Source organism: Antennarius striatus, chromosome 6, assembly GCF_040054535.1.
Source record: "Antennarius striatus isolate MH-2024 chromosome 6, ASM4005453v1, whole genome shotgun sequence".
NCBI lineage: Eukaryota > Metazoa > Chordata > Actinopteri > Lophiiformes > Antennariidae > Antennarius > Antennarius striatus.
This window is the reverse complement of record NC_090781.1, coordinates 20,065,378-20,087,035: the sequence shown is the minus strand read 5'-3', so window position 1 is coordinate 20,087,035 and position 21,658 is coordinate 20,065,378. Positions and strand designations below refer to the sequence as shown.

Below are 21,658 nucleotides of genomic sequence, written 5' to 3'. Positions count from 1 at the left end.
GGAAGAGGCTGCAGGAAGACTGTAATGAAACGCTAAAAATATGAACAATTCCATCAAAAAAAAAAAAAGAACACAAAATGTCACGAATCCGTGTGTAAATAAAAATGCAATTTAGGGTATTTCAAAAGCAGTGGCATCAAAGCTTTTGAAACAACAGCGAACAAATGTGATCCCGGAGCAAAGACAGCGGTTTGTTCTTTTACAAAAGGCACACAATGCATGAAAAACAAACACCCCCAACAATCTCTGTTCCAACCTCACTTCTTACTAAAAGGGTCTCGTCTCGTCCTCTTCCAATTCCCCAAACTCCCCTCTATGCTTGCACTCACATGTTGCAAATGCGCAAAATGCATCCTTCAGCTCATGTTCCCATAATTCTCAGTGGCAGCAGCATGATTAATGCACACAACTATTGATTTTTTTTTCTTAGCCCTGTTTTTTATTATTATTTCTGGCCCCTTCCCCATGCCCACCAACTCCAAACACCTTCCACTTGACGGTATCAGACTTAACCTGCAGTCGCTGAAGCAGACAGACAATGAATGCATTTTGAGTGAGAATAAATGTGCAATTACAGCACCTTTACGAACACACAAGGCGTAAAAACAGCGCGAGCCCCCGTCTCGCATAGCTTTCAGGCAGCTGAGTGCTAGTGGACTGGGAAAAGGGGTGCAGTGAAAGACAAGGGTCAGCATTTCACTAACTGCTGATCTGTGTGGGAGGAGAACAGAGAGGAGGAGGTGGTGGTGGTGGGGTGGGGGTGGGGGTCAAAATGATAGGCTGTTTTGTTTTCCTAGGGTTCCGCTGCAGGATGGGTGGAGTAGTGTGCAAAAATAACACACATCTATACATCCACGTAGGCACAATTGCACACATATGCATGTATTGTAGGTCTGCACGCGTGCACAGATACATATTAATACCTACATCTTCACTCTGGATTGCTTTGTGGCTTCAACATCCCCTGAACAACAGGATCAACAAACCATTTATGTGCAAGGAGAGAATAGAAACCTGGTGAGGGATGGAGGGAGAGGAGACGGAAGCGGAGACGGAGCAAAAGAGGAAGGAAAGAGGGAAGGGGAAGACGGAGGGAAAGGATCATGTGGCTGATGTGACGCAGTCTGTTGTTTACCAAACACAAAAGCCTCACCCATTCTCCTCCTCTCTACCTTTTCCCATCCCCTCCTTCTCCTCCTGGGTTCTCCTGCTCCCTCCTCACTTCCTTTCCTCTAATCTGCCCTCTCTTCCTCTACATTACCTTGCGGAGCTCACTTCTACCATCGTGCCCTCCTTTCAAGGTTGACCTGACTTTGGGCGTGTTGAATTTACAGCCCTGTCTCCGCCTGCCTCTTGGTGCCCTCGCTGTCAATCTCGATGAAAAATGGAGGCGGTAGCACATCACTGGCATGATAAATTCCTGCTGAGTAGTGATCATGTGAACCGAACACCTACAGAAGCCCCTTTGAAGATGTCCTTAAGATTCCAGCGACCGAGCTAGTGGCTGGTTAAGACTGTGATTCTATTAGCAAGCAAACTGTTTAATTAGCCTCTATAAGCACTCACAAAAACCCATGAGACCGGAGTGAGCAGAATGCAGGAGTGCAGAAGTACTTTCGACGCTAAACGCACAGCTGGGAAGCAACCGATGTGGCTGGAAACTAGCCGGAGATTTTTTTTTAATCTTTTTTTTTTACACAAGCGCCAAGCATCCAAGGGCCTCATTTGCATAAAGCAAATAAAAAAGCTGATTTTTCCATGGCATGGGAAATTGACTGTGGCGCTGTGCCAAGCAGGTTATGCAATGAGCTGCGAGGAGAGGAGAGGAGGTCGATAGTCAAGGCCGGCGGAGGAGGATGGAAAATGAACGGAGGATGGAGAAGCGAGGAGAGGGGAAGAGTAAATAAAAGCAAACGAAGGATGAAAAAGCAAAAGGTGAGAGGAGGGAAAAAGATGCGCTGGGTGATCTCTCTGTATTGTTTTCAATGTGAATGCAGTAAAAACAACGTCAGAGAGTAAAACATACATTATAAAGCAGAAATCCTATGTGCATAGTACGCAAACTATTACACACATAGGGGGAGTTTATGGTAAGGTAGTTTCACATCAAAATATATACAACTCTATGTAAAAAAGCATTATACTTCCCAACAAACAAAAAGAGAGGAGGAATTAGACGGATCCAATTTAAACGTTAGCTGAAGATCCACCTTGCCTTAAGAATGGATTAAAAAATACTGAAACTTTTTTGAAGTTGTGTGTGATGGCTAACAAATATTTGTTGCCTCATAGTAAAGAGCGATAAATAAACAGCGACTTTTAGGTGGTGGAAGGAATAGCAGGATGGAAACATGCAGGAATGGAGGTAGCGTATGGAGACTGGTCTAAGCATCTCCTCCGTGTCCGATCTCACCTCCAACTTTAAAACGTGAAAAGCTTCCTTGTTTGCTCTAAGGAGGGAACCCTTTCTTCCTGTCTCACCCCTCCTGTCTGACCTGCACCTCATCGATGACAGTCCAATATTCTCCATTCCATTCATTTTAAGCATTTATTTGTTCAAATTTGGGAAAATCTAGATTTTGATCCGCAGTTTTAATCTTTATTCACATTCTATTGCCTGTCACACAGTCACACTTGTGTTGTTGCTCCATTCATTTAAATTGGATTGTTACTGCTGTCCAATGTTTGATGATCCTACAGTCACAGGACCAGATTTTAATGAATGAAAATGTTGACATAAATAAAATTCGGTCTGGCACAGCAAGAATTATTCGCTTCAGTATCTGAGTCGACAGGAAACTGTTTCAGGTTAAATTTGACCTGTGTGTTTTCTGACCTGAGATTAAAAGTAATACTCCAGAAAGGGACGACTCAAACCGATCAAACGCTCCTGCAATTAGATGCAGAATTCAAACTGAGCAGGTCTGCTTGACATGTTTCCAACTCATTCAGTTCACTCTAAGCTCTGGTTTTTGTTGAATCCCGTCTTTGCCACTAAGGCCACCCGGCTCATCACGCCACCTCGAATCATAAAAGACAAGAGACAAAAGTAAGGAGATGGAAAACAACAAAAACTCACAGCAACCCGGCTCCATCCCCTTTTTTTTTCAAAAGCAGGGCCACTTGGCAAGCAGACACACAGGTGTATGAAATTAAAATAACCCCAACACAAACACAAGCAGCGATACACACACGCATTAAAATGAAGGTCTGCCATTAAAATCATCCCCTCCCATCTCTGGTCCACTTTCTTTGTCTTTTCCGTCGCCTTTCATCTCACTATTAGCTGTGTCAATTGTTTATCAAAAGCTGTTGGGAGGCGATTGGAGCCGGGCGATTGAAAAGCTCCCGCTGCTGGATCCATTTTAAAATTCATGACAGGTTAATGGTATGTTAGTGGCAACATTAGGGCCCGGCGAGCTTGCGTCACGCTCATTCACATTGAAAACAGACCGCTTCAAATGACTACTAAGCAGTCCTCATTCTGAGAGGTAATTCATATTGTAATTAACTTTTCAATCACAGCTGATTAATTAAGACAGGCTCCTGGTCTGTAATTATGCATCTATTTTTGACCAAAATGCGAATCGCTGGATTGTAAAGATTTTTGCAGCTGTGATTTTGAGTCGGTCTCCTCTCCACATTTGTGATACTAAAAAGCGAGCTGAACTTGATGACATTAAACAAACTGCGGATGGATGTTTTCAGTTATGGAAATTGTGGCTTTACTGTCATCATTTCTTGGAAGGTATCGTCCTTATTATTCTTCTCAGCGAATAGAAAGTATCGACGGATTTTCCCCACATCGTGATGCGCACAGCGAGGGAAGGAAAGTGTGCTTGATGTTACCATTCCCAACAAAAAAAACCCTGAGATTAATAATTCAGCGTGGCTGTGGTATATAGCTTTATTTTGTGTCCACTGAGACCAAGTCTTCTTATATGAAAAATTAAAAAAGAGAAGAAAGAGAAGAAGAACAAGAAGAATGAGAAGAAGAAGGAGAACAAGAAGAACAAGAACAAGACGAAGAGGTAGAAGCAAGGAGGGTCAGTAAATTGGGTTCGATCAAATGGCCACTGATATCCTTATGGTTTTCCTGACGTACTCACCATTGCGTATAACACACACACACACACACACACACACACACACACACGCACACACACACACACACACACACACACACACACACACACACACACACACACACACACACACACACACACACACACTCCTGGAGTAAACATACCCTCTCCATAACAGTGAGAGGTGAATCCGCTCATGCATCAGAATTGACCATCAAATATTTATCAGTGAGCAGCAGTGATTTTGACGGTGCGCTCATGCTTTTGACAGCACCCGCCTGCTGCAATACTTATCGGAGTAAACATGGACAACCCGGTATCGTTGCCTTGTTGAATGCTTGGATAAAAAACTTAAAAAAACACAGACCATACATTAAGGAAAGAACGCTGGATATCCCATAGACAGAAGAAGTCAATCTACTTAAATTTGCTTAAAAGAGGCAATGCTTTGAAAATGTTTTACAGGAATGGAAACTTTGTCAATACACCTCAAATACTCACAATGGGTTTCGTTGAGGAAGTTAATTTTTACACCATTGACAGAAAAAACAGTCTAAAACATTAGATGATTGGGTTTTTCAAATTAAAAGCATGACACACTTGCAAAATTTGCAGTTTACACATGAAAAACTGTTTTTTTACAGCTGAACTTTGCTTTTAAACAAGAAGTATTAGAGACACATGAAAGCTTTTCTCCTCAATTCTTCACCTCAGTCAGGTCAAACATCTCTGAACCTCTACACATTATCATCTCCTGCTCCACCCGACATCAGGCGACATCTTCAACCGGCGACTTGCAGCGAGTGACTGGAGCAACCTCGAGTAAATAAGTCGCCCGCATGGATCAAAAGACACATCTTCATGCTTGAGCGGACGCATTTAAAATGCCACCAAAACACCGTCCCAGTTTCTGCCCTCAGTCAAATGACTTCAAGTGCTCACTTACAGGTCCCTGAACGCCACAGTTTGAAGCAAAATCAGCCAGCGGGCCGTACACGGAGCAATCAAGAGATAAGCATCCCATTTTACTTGAGTAAAAATCCAGCTCGCAGAATGTTCTGGTGTTTTGCGTTATCACGCTGTGCCAGCGGATTCAAGCAAAGAGGGTAACTAGGTCAATGATGCTATGTAAACGGCTCCACTCTACCCCTTGCTGGACTCAAAATGGAGTTGGCTGAGGCAGAGTGTGTGCAGGAGAGAGGAAGTCGGTGATTCGGTGTGACAGTTATCAACATCCTCTGGCTAAAGAGTCGACAGGGCTGTGCAGAGTTGCAGAGACCTGATAATGTCAGACTATGACGGTAAACAGGTAAGAGGATTGCTCACATTAACACAGAACACAGTTTCTAAAGGGAGAAGAGCAGAGTGGGAGGAAAGCTGCAGCTATAACTCCAAATTTCTTTCTTCAAGAGAAAAAACAATTCTATTTTACCTTCAGATCAACTTGATTTTTTAATTGATTGCATCGCTGGGTTTAGCTAAAAACTGCCAGCTTGTCACCGAAGTCCAGTTTCGCACTATGTGCAGGACTGAAGTTTGGAAGTGGTCTTACCTGAGCTGAGTGAAACTGTGTCTTTCTCCCATGATACAACAGAGACGTAGGCCTCAACAGAAGCGGGTATAATGCACTTGAAGACGGCAACGCTGCCTCTCATTGCCTTCTGGTCAGCCACTCTGACTGTGTAGGGTTCCCGTGAGACTGCACAACAAGAAAGTACCGTGTAAATACATGACAAGCCTCAATAAGAGATCATACTGGCTCATTGTAGAGTAATTCAAATAGGATGGTTAGGATGGGATAGGATAGCTAACCAGATATGGACCCAGCAGTAGCCTTCTACTCTAGTACAACAATACTACTCTTGTATTTTTGGTGCCGTACTACTACCTCATTGTCCAATACTCTTTCTCCTCTTCCTTGGTGGACTCACCAGCTTTGATGTGGACATCCTGACTCCTTATCTTGCCAGAGGGGTTCTCGGCAGTGCAGTAGTAGGTGTTGTCATGGATCAGCTTGCTGAAGCTGGATGGCAGGAAGTTAAAAATCTGGAGGGTTCCATTGGGGTGGACGTGGCGGATGCCCGGGACATCGTAGATCTCCTCGCCGGTCGCCAGATACCAGCGCAGCGAGGCAGGCGGCGCTCCCCCGGCAGGACAGGGCACCGAGGTCCCTGTGGTGCTGGCAAATACTACCTCTTGCAAAGATGCATTGACAAAGTATAAACTGGAATGTAGGTCCTCACTGAAAACTGAAAGAGAAGGAACAAAGGAAGTTTTCCGTTAAGGTGTTGTATTTTATTTCATTCAGTACTTTGCTTTTAGAGGTCGGATCAATTTTCATGCAAATAAATAGTTGTCAGAAAGTCAGTTGTGATTGTTTGGTGTAAAATTAAAACCAAATATCGTGAATTCTCCAAAGCCATTTGCCAGAAGTTCTATTTATTAAAATTGATAGGTAATTTAGAATTCATCCATCTATTCCCATTCCTGGGACTGGAGAACTCCCCATTAGCATAAACTACCATCAATTATGAAAGAAGGTCAGTTGCCTCAGTCATGTTCGAGCTTAAATTCAAACCAAAATCACAGGAAGAAGGACTTTAAATGGAGCATTCTCTAGAAGAGTTTAACAAATGTCACCTTCGGTCCAAAATGTGTCTACATCAGGTTTAAAAGCGTTGAAACCACTCTGTGTTTGCAATCTGAGATCAGTTTTGGGATTCTTGTGTTTTCATATTCCACACAGATATTTGTATGGATGGTATTCGTGTGTGCGCATCTGACTTGGCATCTCAGGCCGGTGACGAGCCCAGAGGCTTTGCACTAAGTGGCTTACAGTGGCACTGGCAGCTGGCTCGGACCCTCTCTGGGGAATAAACATTTTAGCACTTCATAAATTCCTAACAAGGTTTCAAATTGCAGACATTTCTATCCTTTTCTCTGCTCCAGCAGTTCACCACCGGCAACAAGACACTGCGATGACCCAGTTGCATACACACAAACGTCCACACAACATTCATTGTTGGTACAAATTAGGAATACTAATTCAGAATAATTCAGCACACTAAAAGATCAATACTGTGGCATTTGCACAGCAATTATTTGTTGACATATTGGAGATTGCATTGGTTCTAAAATGCATACAACCCTGCAAACACTGAAATATTCATATTAATGTTGACTATGTGGAAAACAGAAAAGACTGTGGAAACATGTCCACTAATTGTCGTCTGACCACATGCATTAAATCTCAATTAAATTATTTATTTACACTGATCCCTTCATAATCACAGAGTTCTGTGTGTCTAAATATTAACTGTTACATATTACTAGTTTGATCCAAGTCCATATGAAATTCTGCTTAATGATAATAACAATAAATTTATATAGCAACAAACATAGTATATAAAGGGTTTATGAAAAAAACATCACTTTTCCTAAATACTCAGGTATATACTAGATATAATAATTTATTGATAATACTGTATATTAAGTACTTTTATTTATTCCAGTAATTTTTTAATGAACTTAATTTAGTTATACCTATATTTACATGAGTTACACTTAAGTAAGACGGTATCACCTTTGTGGTTAGCTAGCTGTAGTTTAATGTATAACATGCAAATTGCATTATTTTCAGGTATGGATAAATTAACTAGCTAACATAAAACATTTAGATTGACACACATTGTGGACTTCATCATTTCATGCCATGTTAGTTTGATAAGTCTCAGCAGAGTCATGAGCCACCGTCACCAGTGTGCGGAACCCATCAGGGGATTCATTCTGCTGCTCAGGACAGACTTCAGAGTTTACGCACCAAAACTTTGTGCAGTCGACGATTACCTTTACCTCATTCTGAACTACAATTGAATTTAGAGCTTAGTTATGAGGTAAAAATAAAATGCTAAGAATTTCCAAATGGAAGATAAAATGATTAGATTGTTCTCATGTTTTCCTGTTGTCCGTCTGCATCTGAATGTGTGCTAACCTCGTTTAAAGTGCTTACGATACTTAAAACTTCTCCCTTTACACAAATATTCATTCCTTCTATGTTTGTAACCTGTCTATTGTGAATACCAGCAATGTGCCTATTGTCATGAACAGCTTAAAGTGTTCGTCAGAAAGTCATTATTACGCCACTATAACCAGGACATGCAATATGAGTCAGTCAGTCTAAATAGAGGCATACTTCAGAAGTACAGCATCCATACTTATATATACTTAAAATACAGTGGAACAAGGCTGCAGGGTTGCATGCAGCCATGATGAAAATAATACATCGAAGTCACATTAAAATGTGATTCATTCCCTTTCTTCCATCTGGCTTGAGGATCTCGATCTTCCCTGTACTGTGTTGATAATTCAGACTGAAGCCATGAGAGACCTGTTCATGGATGGAGCTCAAGGTTAGCGAGAAAAATAAAACGCTTTGAAATTACACGTGTCAATATATTCCGACACACACCCTACAGAGATTTTCTTTGTGAAATATGCTGGTAATAATACAGAAGACTCTGTAAAAGCGGTGTTGCAGTATCTCTGATCATACCCATTTTTAACGATACGATGGCATGGAGCAGATTTTAGGAGGTGAGTGGATTGTAAGACAGTTTTGGGAGACTAATTTGCAAATATGTAAAGGTCACATTATCTGCAGTTGAAACAAACAAGACAGATGTCTCTGGCAGCCATCAAAGTTTTCAGCAAATACAATTCAGGCACTTCTTAATTTGACACTTTGAACATTACGGCTCCACAATAGCAAATGGCTAGGGAGACGCAGATCAAAGAGTGCTGTTTCTCGGCAAGTTTCTATTCTGTACAAGCATCGGAGAAATTGGATTAGGATTTATGTCATGGCTGTTTTGATATGCGTCTATTTCGCATATTAAAAGTACATGAGAGCAACTCAATTTGGACTGGCTGAGTGATACCAGGACTGATTTGATTAAAAAAAAAAAAAAAAAAGACGAAAGAAATGGACTGTGGAAGTGTGCACATAATTGACTGTGTTCAGGATCCAGACCACAAATGGTCTGGTGACGCAGATACCCCACCCCACCGCCCTCCAGACCTCACAAAAAGCCCCATGTCATCGCCCAACAAACGGCCTCGGGGCCTGAACACTTACCACATTGCCCGAGAGGAAAACAGTAATTGGCATAATTTTTCATGAGTTCAACCGTAAAGGCGAAATAAATGACACTGTTCAATAATGTATTATATACATCTATAATTGACTATGATTTCTTTCTCAGATGAGGGTCTTACAGGAGAGGGAAAAGAGGAAAATGCTGTTTCATGAACGTCTTCCTGGATCAAAGGTTGAGACGGCGTGATCAAAATAAAATAAATCACCAAACATGACAAAACTAGAGGGCATGTCACATGATTCAGGGTCAACAAGTGACTCATGAATGCTTAATTGCTTCAGCAGCTTAATCTGTTCCTTATTATATCTGTCATAGATGTTATACTGTATTTTTATCCGTGTCCCTTTGTTAGCTCCTAATGGAAAGGTGTGCTAGCTGCTAACAGAGAATTCCTTGCATACTGCAGGTTTCTGGGTGACGAAAACTACCTGAATCTAAAGGGTTCAGAAAGGTTGTAGAAAGATTTTTTTATTGCTTGGATTTTAACCCACAGAAAGGTTTTTTATTGCTTTGATTTTAACCCACAGAAAGGTTTTTTATTGCTTTGATTTTAACCCACAAAAAGTTTATTTGGAATGCAACACGTAAAAAAAAGAGAAAAACAACAATGTACCAATAATTTTACTTCCACATACAAGGGAAAAAAAGGTTGTTGTTTTTTCCTCATAAACAGGGCATATTAAGCCATTTACATTCAGTTTCTAATCCTGGCCTCCCCTAACCACAAACGTAAGATAATGAAAGTTCGGAGACCAGAAAACTAAAAAAAAAAAAAAACTTACTAAAAACAAATCAGGTAATAACTCTCTGAATGAATTGAATGAATTCTTTCACTTTTCATATTTATGTCAAATACAAATATTGATAAATGCAGGTCTTTTAACATGTTTTAATAGTGATGTATAATCTGCCTTCCTATGTACATTACAAGTTAATACAAGCTGTTTGAACCAAGTGTCTTCCACCAAAAAAAAACGTTTTACCAGCAATGCATTCACAAATTTATAATTTTTTTTAAACACAAAACCTGAAAAACTTCGTTTACCAGAATGATCGAATTTCCTGCATCCTGTGTCTATTTTAGATATTTTCCTCCAGCAATTGCTGGACTATTGTTACCACACACTTAGACTACAAACTGCCAAACGACACCTTTGGCTCAGCACCATCACAGGACTGTGATCATCGCCATATCAGAGCTGATTGGTTGACAGGGAGTAACCAACCATGACAGTGAGCTTTCAGAGCCACTGGGGCGATTTCACTTAAGCAAACGTGCAATTAGTGCAGATGAGAACAAAGAAGAGGTGAAAATAAATTCACCAACTGGTTGTTTGCCGAATCTCAAGTTACCAAGAGATCTCATTTTCAATCTCAAATGACGCAAAGATCAAACCAATGAAAAGCCACATACGGTTAGTCTCATCTCCTCTGCCTTGCAGTGGTAAGCGAATGGTCTGGCACCACAAGGGAAACTGGTGACAACCTATTAACTCTCACTCTGTTGCTGCATATACTTTCTTTCACGCTTCTGTTCTTCTCTGACTTGGGACAAAGATAGACCAGCAGAACGCAAACAAAAAGATGCAAAGAGGGAATCAGGGGAAGCGTGGGATTGATTTAGCTTCTCACAGGGCATTCGGTTCTTTTTGCATCTGTGCAGCAAGCAGAGCCATTGTCTGAGTTGTCATCGTTGCCCTGGTAGGGGGACTCGGCGTCTTGCGGCAGCGTGGCACCGGGTGCTTCGCAGTGACATTGTGACAGCAGGAACCCTGGGTAATTAAAGTGACTCTCTGCTCCGTGTCCTCCGGGCAGGTCTGCCTGAGACGTAGAGATCATACCTGGATACATACCTGGATACAGTCAGGACTCACAATAAACAGAGCAAACTCCCATTTTAACATGTCCCCATTCCCATTCTTGGGATTTACATGTGGCAGCAGTGGTATGACGTATGCAGCGCTAAAAGCATGTGATCAAGCTGTGTTCACAGCCGCTAGAAAATAAAACGGATCATAAACATAGGATCCAATTATTCCCATTTATATTAACTTGATGAAAAGACTTAAAGCACATTCAGCCATTAATCTATTAAGAACACACAGCAGCCCTCAGAGAGGCAGACAACAACCATTCAGGGGCAGGCGGTCCGGCATGAGTAAGCATTCCCACTGATCTGATCTGCCCAGAGGCGATACACCGTGCACGGAAGTTAAATGACTGTCTTCCAATTTGCTCTCATGAATATTAAGCAGTGCAGTGACAGTAGAAAGGGTTGGCTCTTTGCATGCTGCTGATCCACACCGACAGATCTGTCCTCTGATGTCTAGTAGGGGCGGGAATCAGTAAAACGAGGCCCCCACAGCAAATGAGCCTCCTGCTCCCCCGATCTATTTTCATATTCTAAACGGGCCGAAGAGGCTGCCTGTCTCATCAAGGGGAAAGCGGCAGCCGCGGACTGTTTCTCACTTTAGTAAACCTGAGCGATAAAGACAGCGATGTCTAGATTATGCTGCCGCTGATGATGATGAGTGCATGAGAGAGGATCTGATGAGGGATTATACTGTAGCTGGCAAACTATAGCAGCTCCCTCTGCTGCTGCTGATGATGAATAAAGACGTCCACTGGTAGGAATCTAATATTGCTAAGTGATGTAAGAATGGCGCTACAAAGTGGAGGGAAACCCATGTCTGAAGAAAAGTAAATAGATTATATTCAGAGTGCCATGTAGATTTGATTCATGTTGACAATGAGTTGGTTTAAAGCAAAAAATGGTGCCGATCCACAGCAGCTTTTGCAATTAAACTGAACGTAGTACATATTTAAAATGTCTACACCTGCAGTCGCAACTATTAATTAAAATAATTTTCTAATTTTACACAGAACTGAAGGAGAACAGCGCTGCGGCATTGCTTCCCCTTCAGTCTCATTAACAGGAATAGAAATATTTATAGAAAGCTAATGCTAATCCCTCTGACAAACGGCATTCAGGGAATATATTTAGAGATATTTTTCATGGTTGATTTATTCTTGTGAGGTTCATCATTGGTGGTTTGCCACCTTAAATAACAGAGTCTGCCAAACCAACAAGCGGTGGATTATAAATACAGTACGTATGATGGAGATCAGCCATAAAGATTACCTTTCCTGTGCCGTTATCGGTAGCCAATAAGCCACATTAAACTACCTCAACATAAAAACTGAATGTTGTGGATTAAAATTTGGAAAGTTTATGTGTATTTGATGAATAAAATGTGGATCTGCACCAACTTGAACACCACTCAGCGTCTCTTGAGGAAAAGGGAAACATAATATACTGTGTCGCTGTAAAGCTTGCATCTCCCTGTTCCAGCGCTGCACTGGATATAAATGCTAAAATCCATAAAAAATATACTTTTACAATAAATGGAGAAGTCTTTCACATGTTTCCCTGTAGTTTACCCAAACACATTCAATATCTTTAGTGACCTTAAATGTAATTGAAGATGAGAAGGTAAACAGTGAAGACGATATACTGGACAAAGTCATTGCTTAGCTCACGCTTGGGATATCCACCAATAGTTGATCATCGGTAACAATAAATTTAACCAATAACGGTCACAATATTTTGAAACACAAATGCTCAATCAATAATTTTAGGATGATTTTGACCAACTTTTCGCATTCAAAATACAAAGTAAAGAGAAAATCTGAATACTGATAATCAAAAGACTTGATATGTGTGGAGGATTTGTTGCTCAATTATATCAATGCTTAACTTAAATTACCAGCATTCTAAATATTGTTATACAACAAGATCCCCTAATTCAGTGAATACAATTGTTGGTTCTCACTCCTCTGACTTGGCTGAATGAGGATACATTAGCCTCAGCTAAGCAGTACATGACTTTGCTCCATATCACATCAGTATATTCTCTCCATTATTCCATGAAGGGTTTCTTTGATACAGATAAAAGACTATGGTGGACATTTTTCTCGTGCGTCCACCCTTGGACGATGATATCAGAAACATCCATGCTTTATGATTCTCTCTGTAATTTACTACTGTGCTTAAACATGTCTGATTGAGACTTGAGTGGATATAATCAAATTGTCTCCAAACTAATCTAATGGTCAGCATACACGGCCTCTCCTGATAACGCGATTAAGCAGCAGCGTCCTGGTCGCACAGATGCCTGCTGGCAGAGGCCATACCTCCGTTGAACAAGAAGATACTGTATATACCGGACAACCAACCTTATTATGTCACCAAACATTAGGGTTAAGGGCCTTCATGAGACTGACCGCTGTCCACCTGCATGCCAGCTAAGGCAAAGCTACGTCCATCCATGGTTTCCCACACAGCATCAAGGCTCAACCTGAAAAGAATGACTCAACACCAATCTCATTTCACGAATCTGGTGGCTAGGATTTAATGAAATAGTACAAAACATAATGAAATAGTACAAAACATCCATTCTTAGTCTTGCTTCATTTTAAAGTCCGTGTTAAATGTAATTAAGCAATAAAATCAAGGTTCTTTAGATGGTTTTAAAATCCAAACGGCAAAGATATTGGAGGTTGAGCCACTAGCTCCGCCATGATGACATACGGTAAACAGCAACACTGCACACATATTGTTGAGGTGGATGGTGTGTGTGTGTAAAATGGACGTTGACGTATAATTTTAAAGGGAAAAGGCTTAAGAACCAGAATAAAATCATATCAAACAATAATAAAGCTCATGTCAGGATGGCCACACTATGCATGGTGGGAGGTATGTGGTAGGTAAACAGATAAAATATCAGGGGACTTTCCTGATGCACATATCACACCCGATTCTATGATCATGTTTTTCTCATAGTTCTGAGATACACGTAGAAGTACCACAACCACCACCGGAGACTGCTGCCAGAATAAAGCAGTGGATTGTTGGGTTTTTCTACCTTTTTCCGAAGCCTTTTTCAAATTCATTTTATTCTAACGTCATAACGCAGTCATCATGAGGCCGTGGTGGCTCTTTGAAGATATTCCACCGTTCCTGTTTTATCCTGGAGACGTCTGTGACCAGCAGCTGGTGGACTGTGTTAATGTTGATGTCACAGCAGCTGGCTGCTCTCATCCTGTTAGCCATGCCTGCTATTATCAACCCTCCTTCACCTCCTCCTCCTCCTCTTCTACAGCGGCTGCTACTGCTGCTGCGTGCCACGCTCATTTTAATACTCCAGACTCATTTGACCGTCTTTATGGACTTATCATATTAAACATTTATCGCAGTCATTTCCCTAAACCAAGCATGTTTATTCAACACTTAGGGGACCACAGCACGGCTCCTTTCAGCCAACCTCCCTCCCTTTTTGCTGCAGACACACATCCTTATTTTCTCTTTTTCCTCATTTCTCTCTCCTTCAGCCACTCGTCTTGCTTTATTACAAACCTCCTGCCCCCGCCTGGAATAAAAAGAGAGAGGTATTTTTGTCCTCTCGGTCATCCGTTTATTTCCTCCAGCGGCCAAGACACCGGTGGGACTCCAGGAAGCTGGACAGCCAAGCAGACACAAATGTATGCTGAGCATTTAGCAGTGAGGATAAATTAAGTTTTAATTTAATCATCTGATCAAATACTAATTAGCATAATTACTTGTAGGGATGAATGGTCCAGGTAGAGAGACACAGAGCAACATATAATAGGCCACATCCTAGCAACAGTCTATGGGGACACTTAGCAACATGCAAACAGCTACATGCTTCTATGGGGACCCACGCAGGGCTCTGTCCAAAGTGCCTCCCTTTGTGCAAACAGTGCGTCCAATTCTCCATTGCCCTCAACAACGTCTGCAGAATAATCCATCCCCAGTCCGACTACAATCAGAAGCGTCGCCGCCAGGCCCCGTGCCCTCCGGTTTGATCTTGAGAGATGCCTTATATCTCCATCACGACTTGGCCTGACCAATCTGGGAATTCTAGGAATACAACAAAGTGCCAAGATTATTGACAATGCACTCAGTCTCACACCAGGCTGGGGGGCCGGGGGTGGGGGGGATCGATGAGTGGCTAGAAGGACATAAATCAGACTCCTGTGGCTCCACTCCACGTCACGCCCAAACCCACCCATCCAGCTCCCCAATTAAACGCACACAAGTGAGTACGTATGCGCACACTGTGTAAATCTCCCTGCCTCCACACAAACACACACACACACACACACACACACACACGAGCGCTCGCACATTAACACCCGCAAATACCTAATAAAGCCACCACTTTACACATTTCAGACTCGCACTCGCTCACACCCTTACCTCAACTCCAAGATGACAGTGCTTTAAAAATGGCCATCTAAAAATAACCAACACTAACTTGGTCTTAAATCTTAGCATCTGTGCCAGGTTTAAAAATAAAGAGCAGTGTCAAGAAACCAAGCTGGACTCATTTGTCTTTCTGTCACTCCATCTATCCAGCTTTACCTCCTCCGTTATCCCATAGCCTACATTAATATTCAGGCCGTGGCGTATCAGAAACACGGGCAGACTTGTGGGTGAAATATCACCTGGAAATACTGTCTTGAGCAATCTGATTGAGATGTGGATGTGGAATATAAGGTTGGAAATCCTCAGAGAGGTTTTGAGACACATGTGGTGTGATTTTTTTTTTTTCTTCCAAGAGCAAGATATAGAAAAGAAGTCCGTGAAATATGGGGGGGGGAGCAAAGCTCAAAGGCAACAACAAAGAGAAAGAGAAAGTGTTGGACGTGTTGGTCCACCGCGATCCGTCAGGCGAATGCATCACGCCCGGCACCAGAGTCGGGGGGGATCAATTCAGCCTTGGGCCTCGCAGTATTTCGAGTTCAAAGCCTGGCCCGGGTGCAGGGAGCACTGGATTAAGAGGCAGTATTTATGAGGCCCGTCCTGAATGTTTGTCTTGGTCGGTGATGGATAGTAAACTCAACACACCTCCACCACCTGTCCTCTGCAGTGAAGGCTGGAGGGACGTTGACTGCAACAACCATGAGGCGAGTGTATGCACAAACAACTTACACGCAAACATACACAAACACACACAGGAGGGTGTGTAGAGGTTTGTGTGTGTACACTCTATATAGAAGATCCAGGTAAGATAATCATACACGGATGTGTCCGAATCATAATTTGTCGCATAATTTGCGAGCAGGGCGGCACGGTGGCGCAGTGGTTAGCGCTGCTGCCTCACAACACGGCGGACCCGGGTTCGAGTCCCGCTCTGTGCGGAGTTCGCATGCTCTCCCCGTGTCTGCATGGGTTCTCTCCGGGTTCTCCGGCTTCCTCCCACCTCCAAAAGCATGCGCTTCAGGTTGATTGGCCGGTCCCAAATTGACCGTAGGAGTGTGTGTGTGTGTGAATGGTTGTTTGTTTGTTTCTATGTGGCTCCGCGGTACACTGGCGTCGTGCCCGGAGTGTCCCCCGCCTCGCGCCCTGAGACTGCCAGGATAGGCACTGGCTACCCCGCGACCTGCGTTAGCGGATTAAGCGGGTTGGAAAAGGGAGGGGAGGGGGAGGGAGGGAATTTGCGAGCAAATGACTTACAGATATTTGGAGTACAAAGAACGTTTAATTCTTGAACTGATGAATTTGTTATTCATCAGATTTTTCCTCGTGTCGCTATTTCGTCTTTTTGCAATTAAAAGCATGTAAATGCTAATTCTAAGAGACGGGGTCAGCATCATAGTTTGAAAATACACAGTTATTATAAAGCATTTCTTCATGCAGAGCCTGAGTCACTGCAAACAGCTGCTCTAAGCAAAAATACGAATGTATTCTGTGTATATTCCATGTGTTTCAGCCATACCCCTGCTGGTTGAGCGACTGACGGCTGACAAACTGGCCTTAAGTCACTTGGTTTAGCTGTTGATGTGCTGCTTGTGTCATATTCCTTTAAAAATTCACAAACCAAAGTTGTTTTCAAGACCTCTTCGACCCATCGTTGGACCATTATATTAAATATAATATTAAATTATAGACCTTCTGCTTTTTGATGCAAAGGAACTTACGTCTTCAACACCTCTCATGTAGTTAAGATTAAATGTTAATAATAGGAGTGCCATTCTTGAGTTGAGGCGCCACTACAGTATTCTGTTAAATAACGCTTTTATACCCAGTCCTCCACTACAGTACCTGTGCATTGCAGCACAGTAATATAAGATGTCACTTTGACAGGTGCTGAGTGAATTAAAAACATCCTCTCCGCTGAGAAATCCAGTCTGAGAGGGAAACCCCCGCCAGATGTACTACAACCTCACTTTGCACGCATGATCAAACACCTACATCTGGGCGCTGAGGGCTTTTCTGCTCTTCCCTACAGATGCTAAATGATATCGTTAACATTTTAATGCAAGAGACATTTACACTCCGGCTTGCACAATTACACTTCTGATTCGGTGGAATCCAGACAGACACAGTGTGATCGGTAATTAGATTTTACATTAGGTGAAATGTAACACACACACACACACACACACACACACAAGTCACCAAAGCAGACTCCTAATTAGAGAGCTAGCTCAAGGAGGTAGAGTAGCCCTCATTATGCAGTTGAATGTATGAACTAAGGGGTGTCTATTACCACACAGGTTATCCATTATCCTACATTAGTGGCCCTTTCAACTGGAATCGCACACGAATGCAACCCAACACACCCTCTTATAACTCACCCACGTCACCCAACACTTACAGTTCATATCAGAGTAAGACGATCTCTCTACGTACCCCACATGTTCCTCAGGAGGTGATTTCATTTTGTGAGGTTCTACAAACCAAACCATAATTGGTAACCGGTAAACAGACTAATGTCTGTGAGTGTGGCGTGAGACTAATCGGGTTTCGCGGTCAACTTTCTTCCCGGAGGCAACTCTTTGGACATCTGCACGAAGAATTGATTATCATCTCACGCCATTGCGCTTTCCTTCATCGTTTCCATGCAGATTTATTGCCACTCAAGCACCCCGGTTCACTCAGGGTTCTCTCAACCCTCTGCAGCGGCTCCATCCACCGTTTCAGGTGGGGTCATTTAAAACTGGTGTGCTAACGGATGTCGGCAGCAAGTTGTTTGACTATAAGCTTTGCCATGCTGGAAGCTTTGGAGGAGATTCCTTGTTTTATCTCAGTTCCAGATCTGCCTTCACCCCGAGCAACGTCACGGCTAATTGAGATCAGAATTTGATTGCGCAATCCTCCAACCTCGGCGTAAATGTTCATTTATTGATGACGTACGATATGTACTGATAAGATATTTTAAGTCATTGGGTTAAGCCACGTTAATGTCTCGAAATTATTCTTGGCGGAGACTGAAGGACGAGAGATGGTTTACCTTTGCAAAGACAATTTGTATATAGGCCAGTTTAGCTTGTGGTTTTCCTAAAAACAGTTTTTATTCATTTAATTCATACTTTCTTGCCTTTACTTATGAATTTATAGATTCTGCTTTAATATGACCAGAAAAAAGAAAAAGCATGAATTTTTAATGGATTTCCAAACATACGTACATGCAGCCGTTGGTTCAAGAACACATTGGATTTTTATGGACTGCAGTTGTTTTTTTCTTCAGTATGAATTTCTAACGATCATTTGAAGTCCAAGTTTGCTGACTTCATTAAGGAGATATAAATACAGTGAAATGTGAAAACTCTAAAAAAAAAACCCTAAGGCAGTGAGGTGCTTGGTTGCCGTTTGGCCACTTATCACCTACGGACACACTGATCTAACAGGAAGAGATTAGCTCCTAATCAAGCTCTTCTGGGTCAACTCAATTTGTGACAAGAGCAAAAACCTAATTCCAAGTCCTGAATCATTCACTATGGTCTGTTCTTCCTGTCTGCCATTTTGTTGTGGTGTCTTATGTTTGCTTTTTTTTCCCGTCATACCCGCCAAAATAATCCTTCAAAAAAATAGTGAACTCACACCAGACTGTAATTAACAATCGTCATAATCAGATGTTTCACCACCATGAAACAACCAACCGTATAGTGTTCTACCCAAATATGGTGAAGAATGAATGGTGGTGGTGGTGGTGGTGGTGGTAGTGGGGGGTTTCGGACGCAGCCCCCGACACCCATTTGGGAGGTTACCATAGAGACAGGCCAGTGAGCATGTGATAGGCCTAACTCTGAAACAGTGAGAACTGTCTGGAATCCAATCACTGTGCTTGCTTCCATCCACAAGGTCATTCATTCATTCTGACAACGCCTGCTCAGCCGATGAACACCTCATTTTCATGATAATCAACACAACGTTCAACCGCAGAGGACAAAGTCATATAGCCAGACGCCGGCGCGGTGATGGAGAAATCAAATAAAATGACAACGCAAACAGCGAGTGATGAAAGCTCCATGATTGCAGCACGAATGACAGAAACAAAAAGTGTAATATCTGCATTCAACGCCGTCTGCTGCTTAATCCCTATCAGTTGTTTTTCCACAGGCCTCCTCAATAATCCCTTATGCAATAAACGGACACAATCTTGCATGGCAGTTGATCTGATGTCAGACTCAGATGATTATGATTAATGAGGATTCCTTATTGTTTCTTTATGAGTTTCGGCGCAAGCTGGGCTGGGGAGATACCGTTTTATACGGTGTCTGTGTCAATAAACGGTAGCGACTCAGGGTCTCTTCAGCACTGAAATAAGCGACACACAAATAAAATCCATTCCGAAGCTTTACGCTATCAGCCCAGCCGAGAAGGAGAATCCATTTGGAGGGCACACCGTATCGCATCACAGCCTCTCGCTGTGGTTAAATGTGTTCATACCTGTGAATCCCCGTTTCACTATTTATTTTCTATTGAAAATTCTGCTTTTCTTTGTCCTTTGATATAAATGCAGCCAAAAACCGGGGGCTTGGTTTTCGTGTCAATACACTAACAATCCCCATCTGACATGTTTTCTTACTGACATGTTTCCATTTTCCTTCCTTATCCCTCTCCTTCTTCGACTCTCCCTTTTTCTCCCCATGTTTTTGTACACACCCAGTCAGCCATAATCCCTCCCTGTATAAGAGACTTTGACCAATAAATGAATCTAATAAACCGTTGCAATTTTATTCCATTGATTATAGATGGAATAAACAAATGCACATACATGATGTCAGCTGAATTGTGCAGGAGCACACCTGAACTCAGACAATTGAGTGTCGCAAATTAAAAAGACAGAGACGTGAGACAAAACCTGATCTATAGGTGTCTAACATTTAAAAGGGATATTCATTCATTTTTGTGCGTCAGTGAAACACTATTATATTTTATGACCTATGTGAAACATGCCTAGTTAAAAATGCAATACCTTTTAATTTTCTATTCAAAAACAAAGAATTTGCACTACTGGTGCTAATTTTTCTTTACAAAAACTGCTTTAAAAGATTAATAACACAAAGATCTGTTAAAATCTGTCCTAAAAATGGATGAAACCTTCAGGTAAAGACAAAAACACAACTGATGGTTTTACTTTGCATGTGCAAAAAATTAAGATATGAATTAGTGATTCTTTAAAAGATGATAAATTGACCAATTGTAATACATTATATTCATTCACCAGTTTGAACTTGAAAATGTGCTCACAGTGGGGGGAGGGGAAGGGGTTTTAAACCCCAATATTCAATATATCAAATACGTCACTTATTACTAGGGGCCACAGTGGAATGTGCTTGCGACAGAATAAACATCACAGCGTGAAATTAAAGGAGACAAAATTATTTTGATTTTTTTTTTTTAAAAGAAAAAGAAAAACTTTAACACAGAGAAAAAAGCAGGAAAATTAAAGAAACCGAGGCCCAAACTAACATCAATTATGCTTTTGGTTTCAGGTGGATCAGGGTGTCTATCTGAGGGCCAGAGGTGTGTCTGCCGGTTTGTAGGGGAGCTTGACGGATTTGAAACGCAATCCGTGCCTCGACCGTGTATCTCGTTCCGTCTATCTGGGGTGTCAGACGTTTGACAATCATGTAAAATCCAATTCATGCGGGTCACAGGTGACCTCCATCCTCCCCCTACCAGCCACACCAGCTATCTCACATCGATTTACCTTCTGCAGTAGGTAATGAGGACTAAAATGGAAGAGAAAAAAAAAAGACGCGTGAAACTTACCATTCAAGATGCTCTGGAAAAAGATAAAAGCCAATATCCACATGCCCTGCTCCGTTCAATCCCCCCCAAGCTATGCTTTCTCTTCTTCCTCCGACCGGTGCCTCCCTGGGTCTCTCGTCTGTGCGCTTGGGGTAAGGTTAAACATTTGCCACCGTCTTGAAGCAAACCGGTCCAAGTCTCTATACTTTTAAGATCCCTTTCCTACTTTTTCAATGCACTGGGAATGTTTTTCCCCGAGAACCTCTTTGCGCTCTCTGTGCGCCGGGAACATAAATGCGCCTCTGTGATTGTCTTAGGGAGAGCTGAGCTCAGACTCCCCTGCTCTGCTC

General features: G+C 42.1%; 1 protein-coding gene across 3 annotated transcripts in view; it reads right to left on the bottom strand.

Moving 5' to 3' along the window:
• Window positions 1–21,658, bottom strand: part of dscamb (Down syndrome cell adhesion molecule b) — a 90,000-nt gene extending 68,342 nt beyond the window's left edge. For all 3 annotated transcript variants that reach the window (XR_011035543.1, XM_068316952.1, XM_068316953.1), the window contains exons 1-3: window positions 21,330–21,658; window positions 6,017–6,334; window positions 5,638–5,784 (exon numbers count right to left, since the gene is read on the bottom strand). Coding sequence is in view for 2 of the 3 variants with exons in the window: in XM_068316952.1 (XP_068173053.1) it covers window positions 5,638–5,784; window positions 6,017–6,334; window positions 21,330–21,372 (508 nt within the window). In the remaining variant the exon portion in view is untranslated. The remainder of the gene's footprint in view (window positions 1–5,637; window positions 5,785–6,016; window positions 6,335–21,329) is intronic.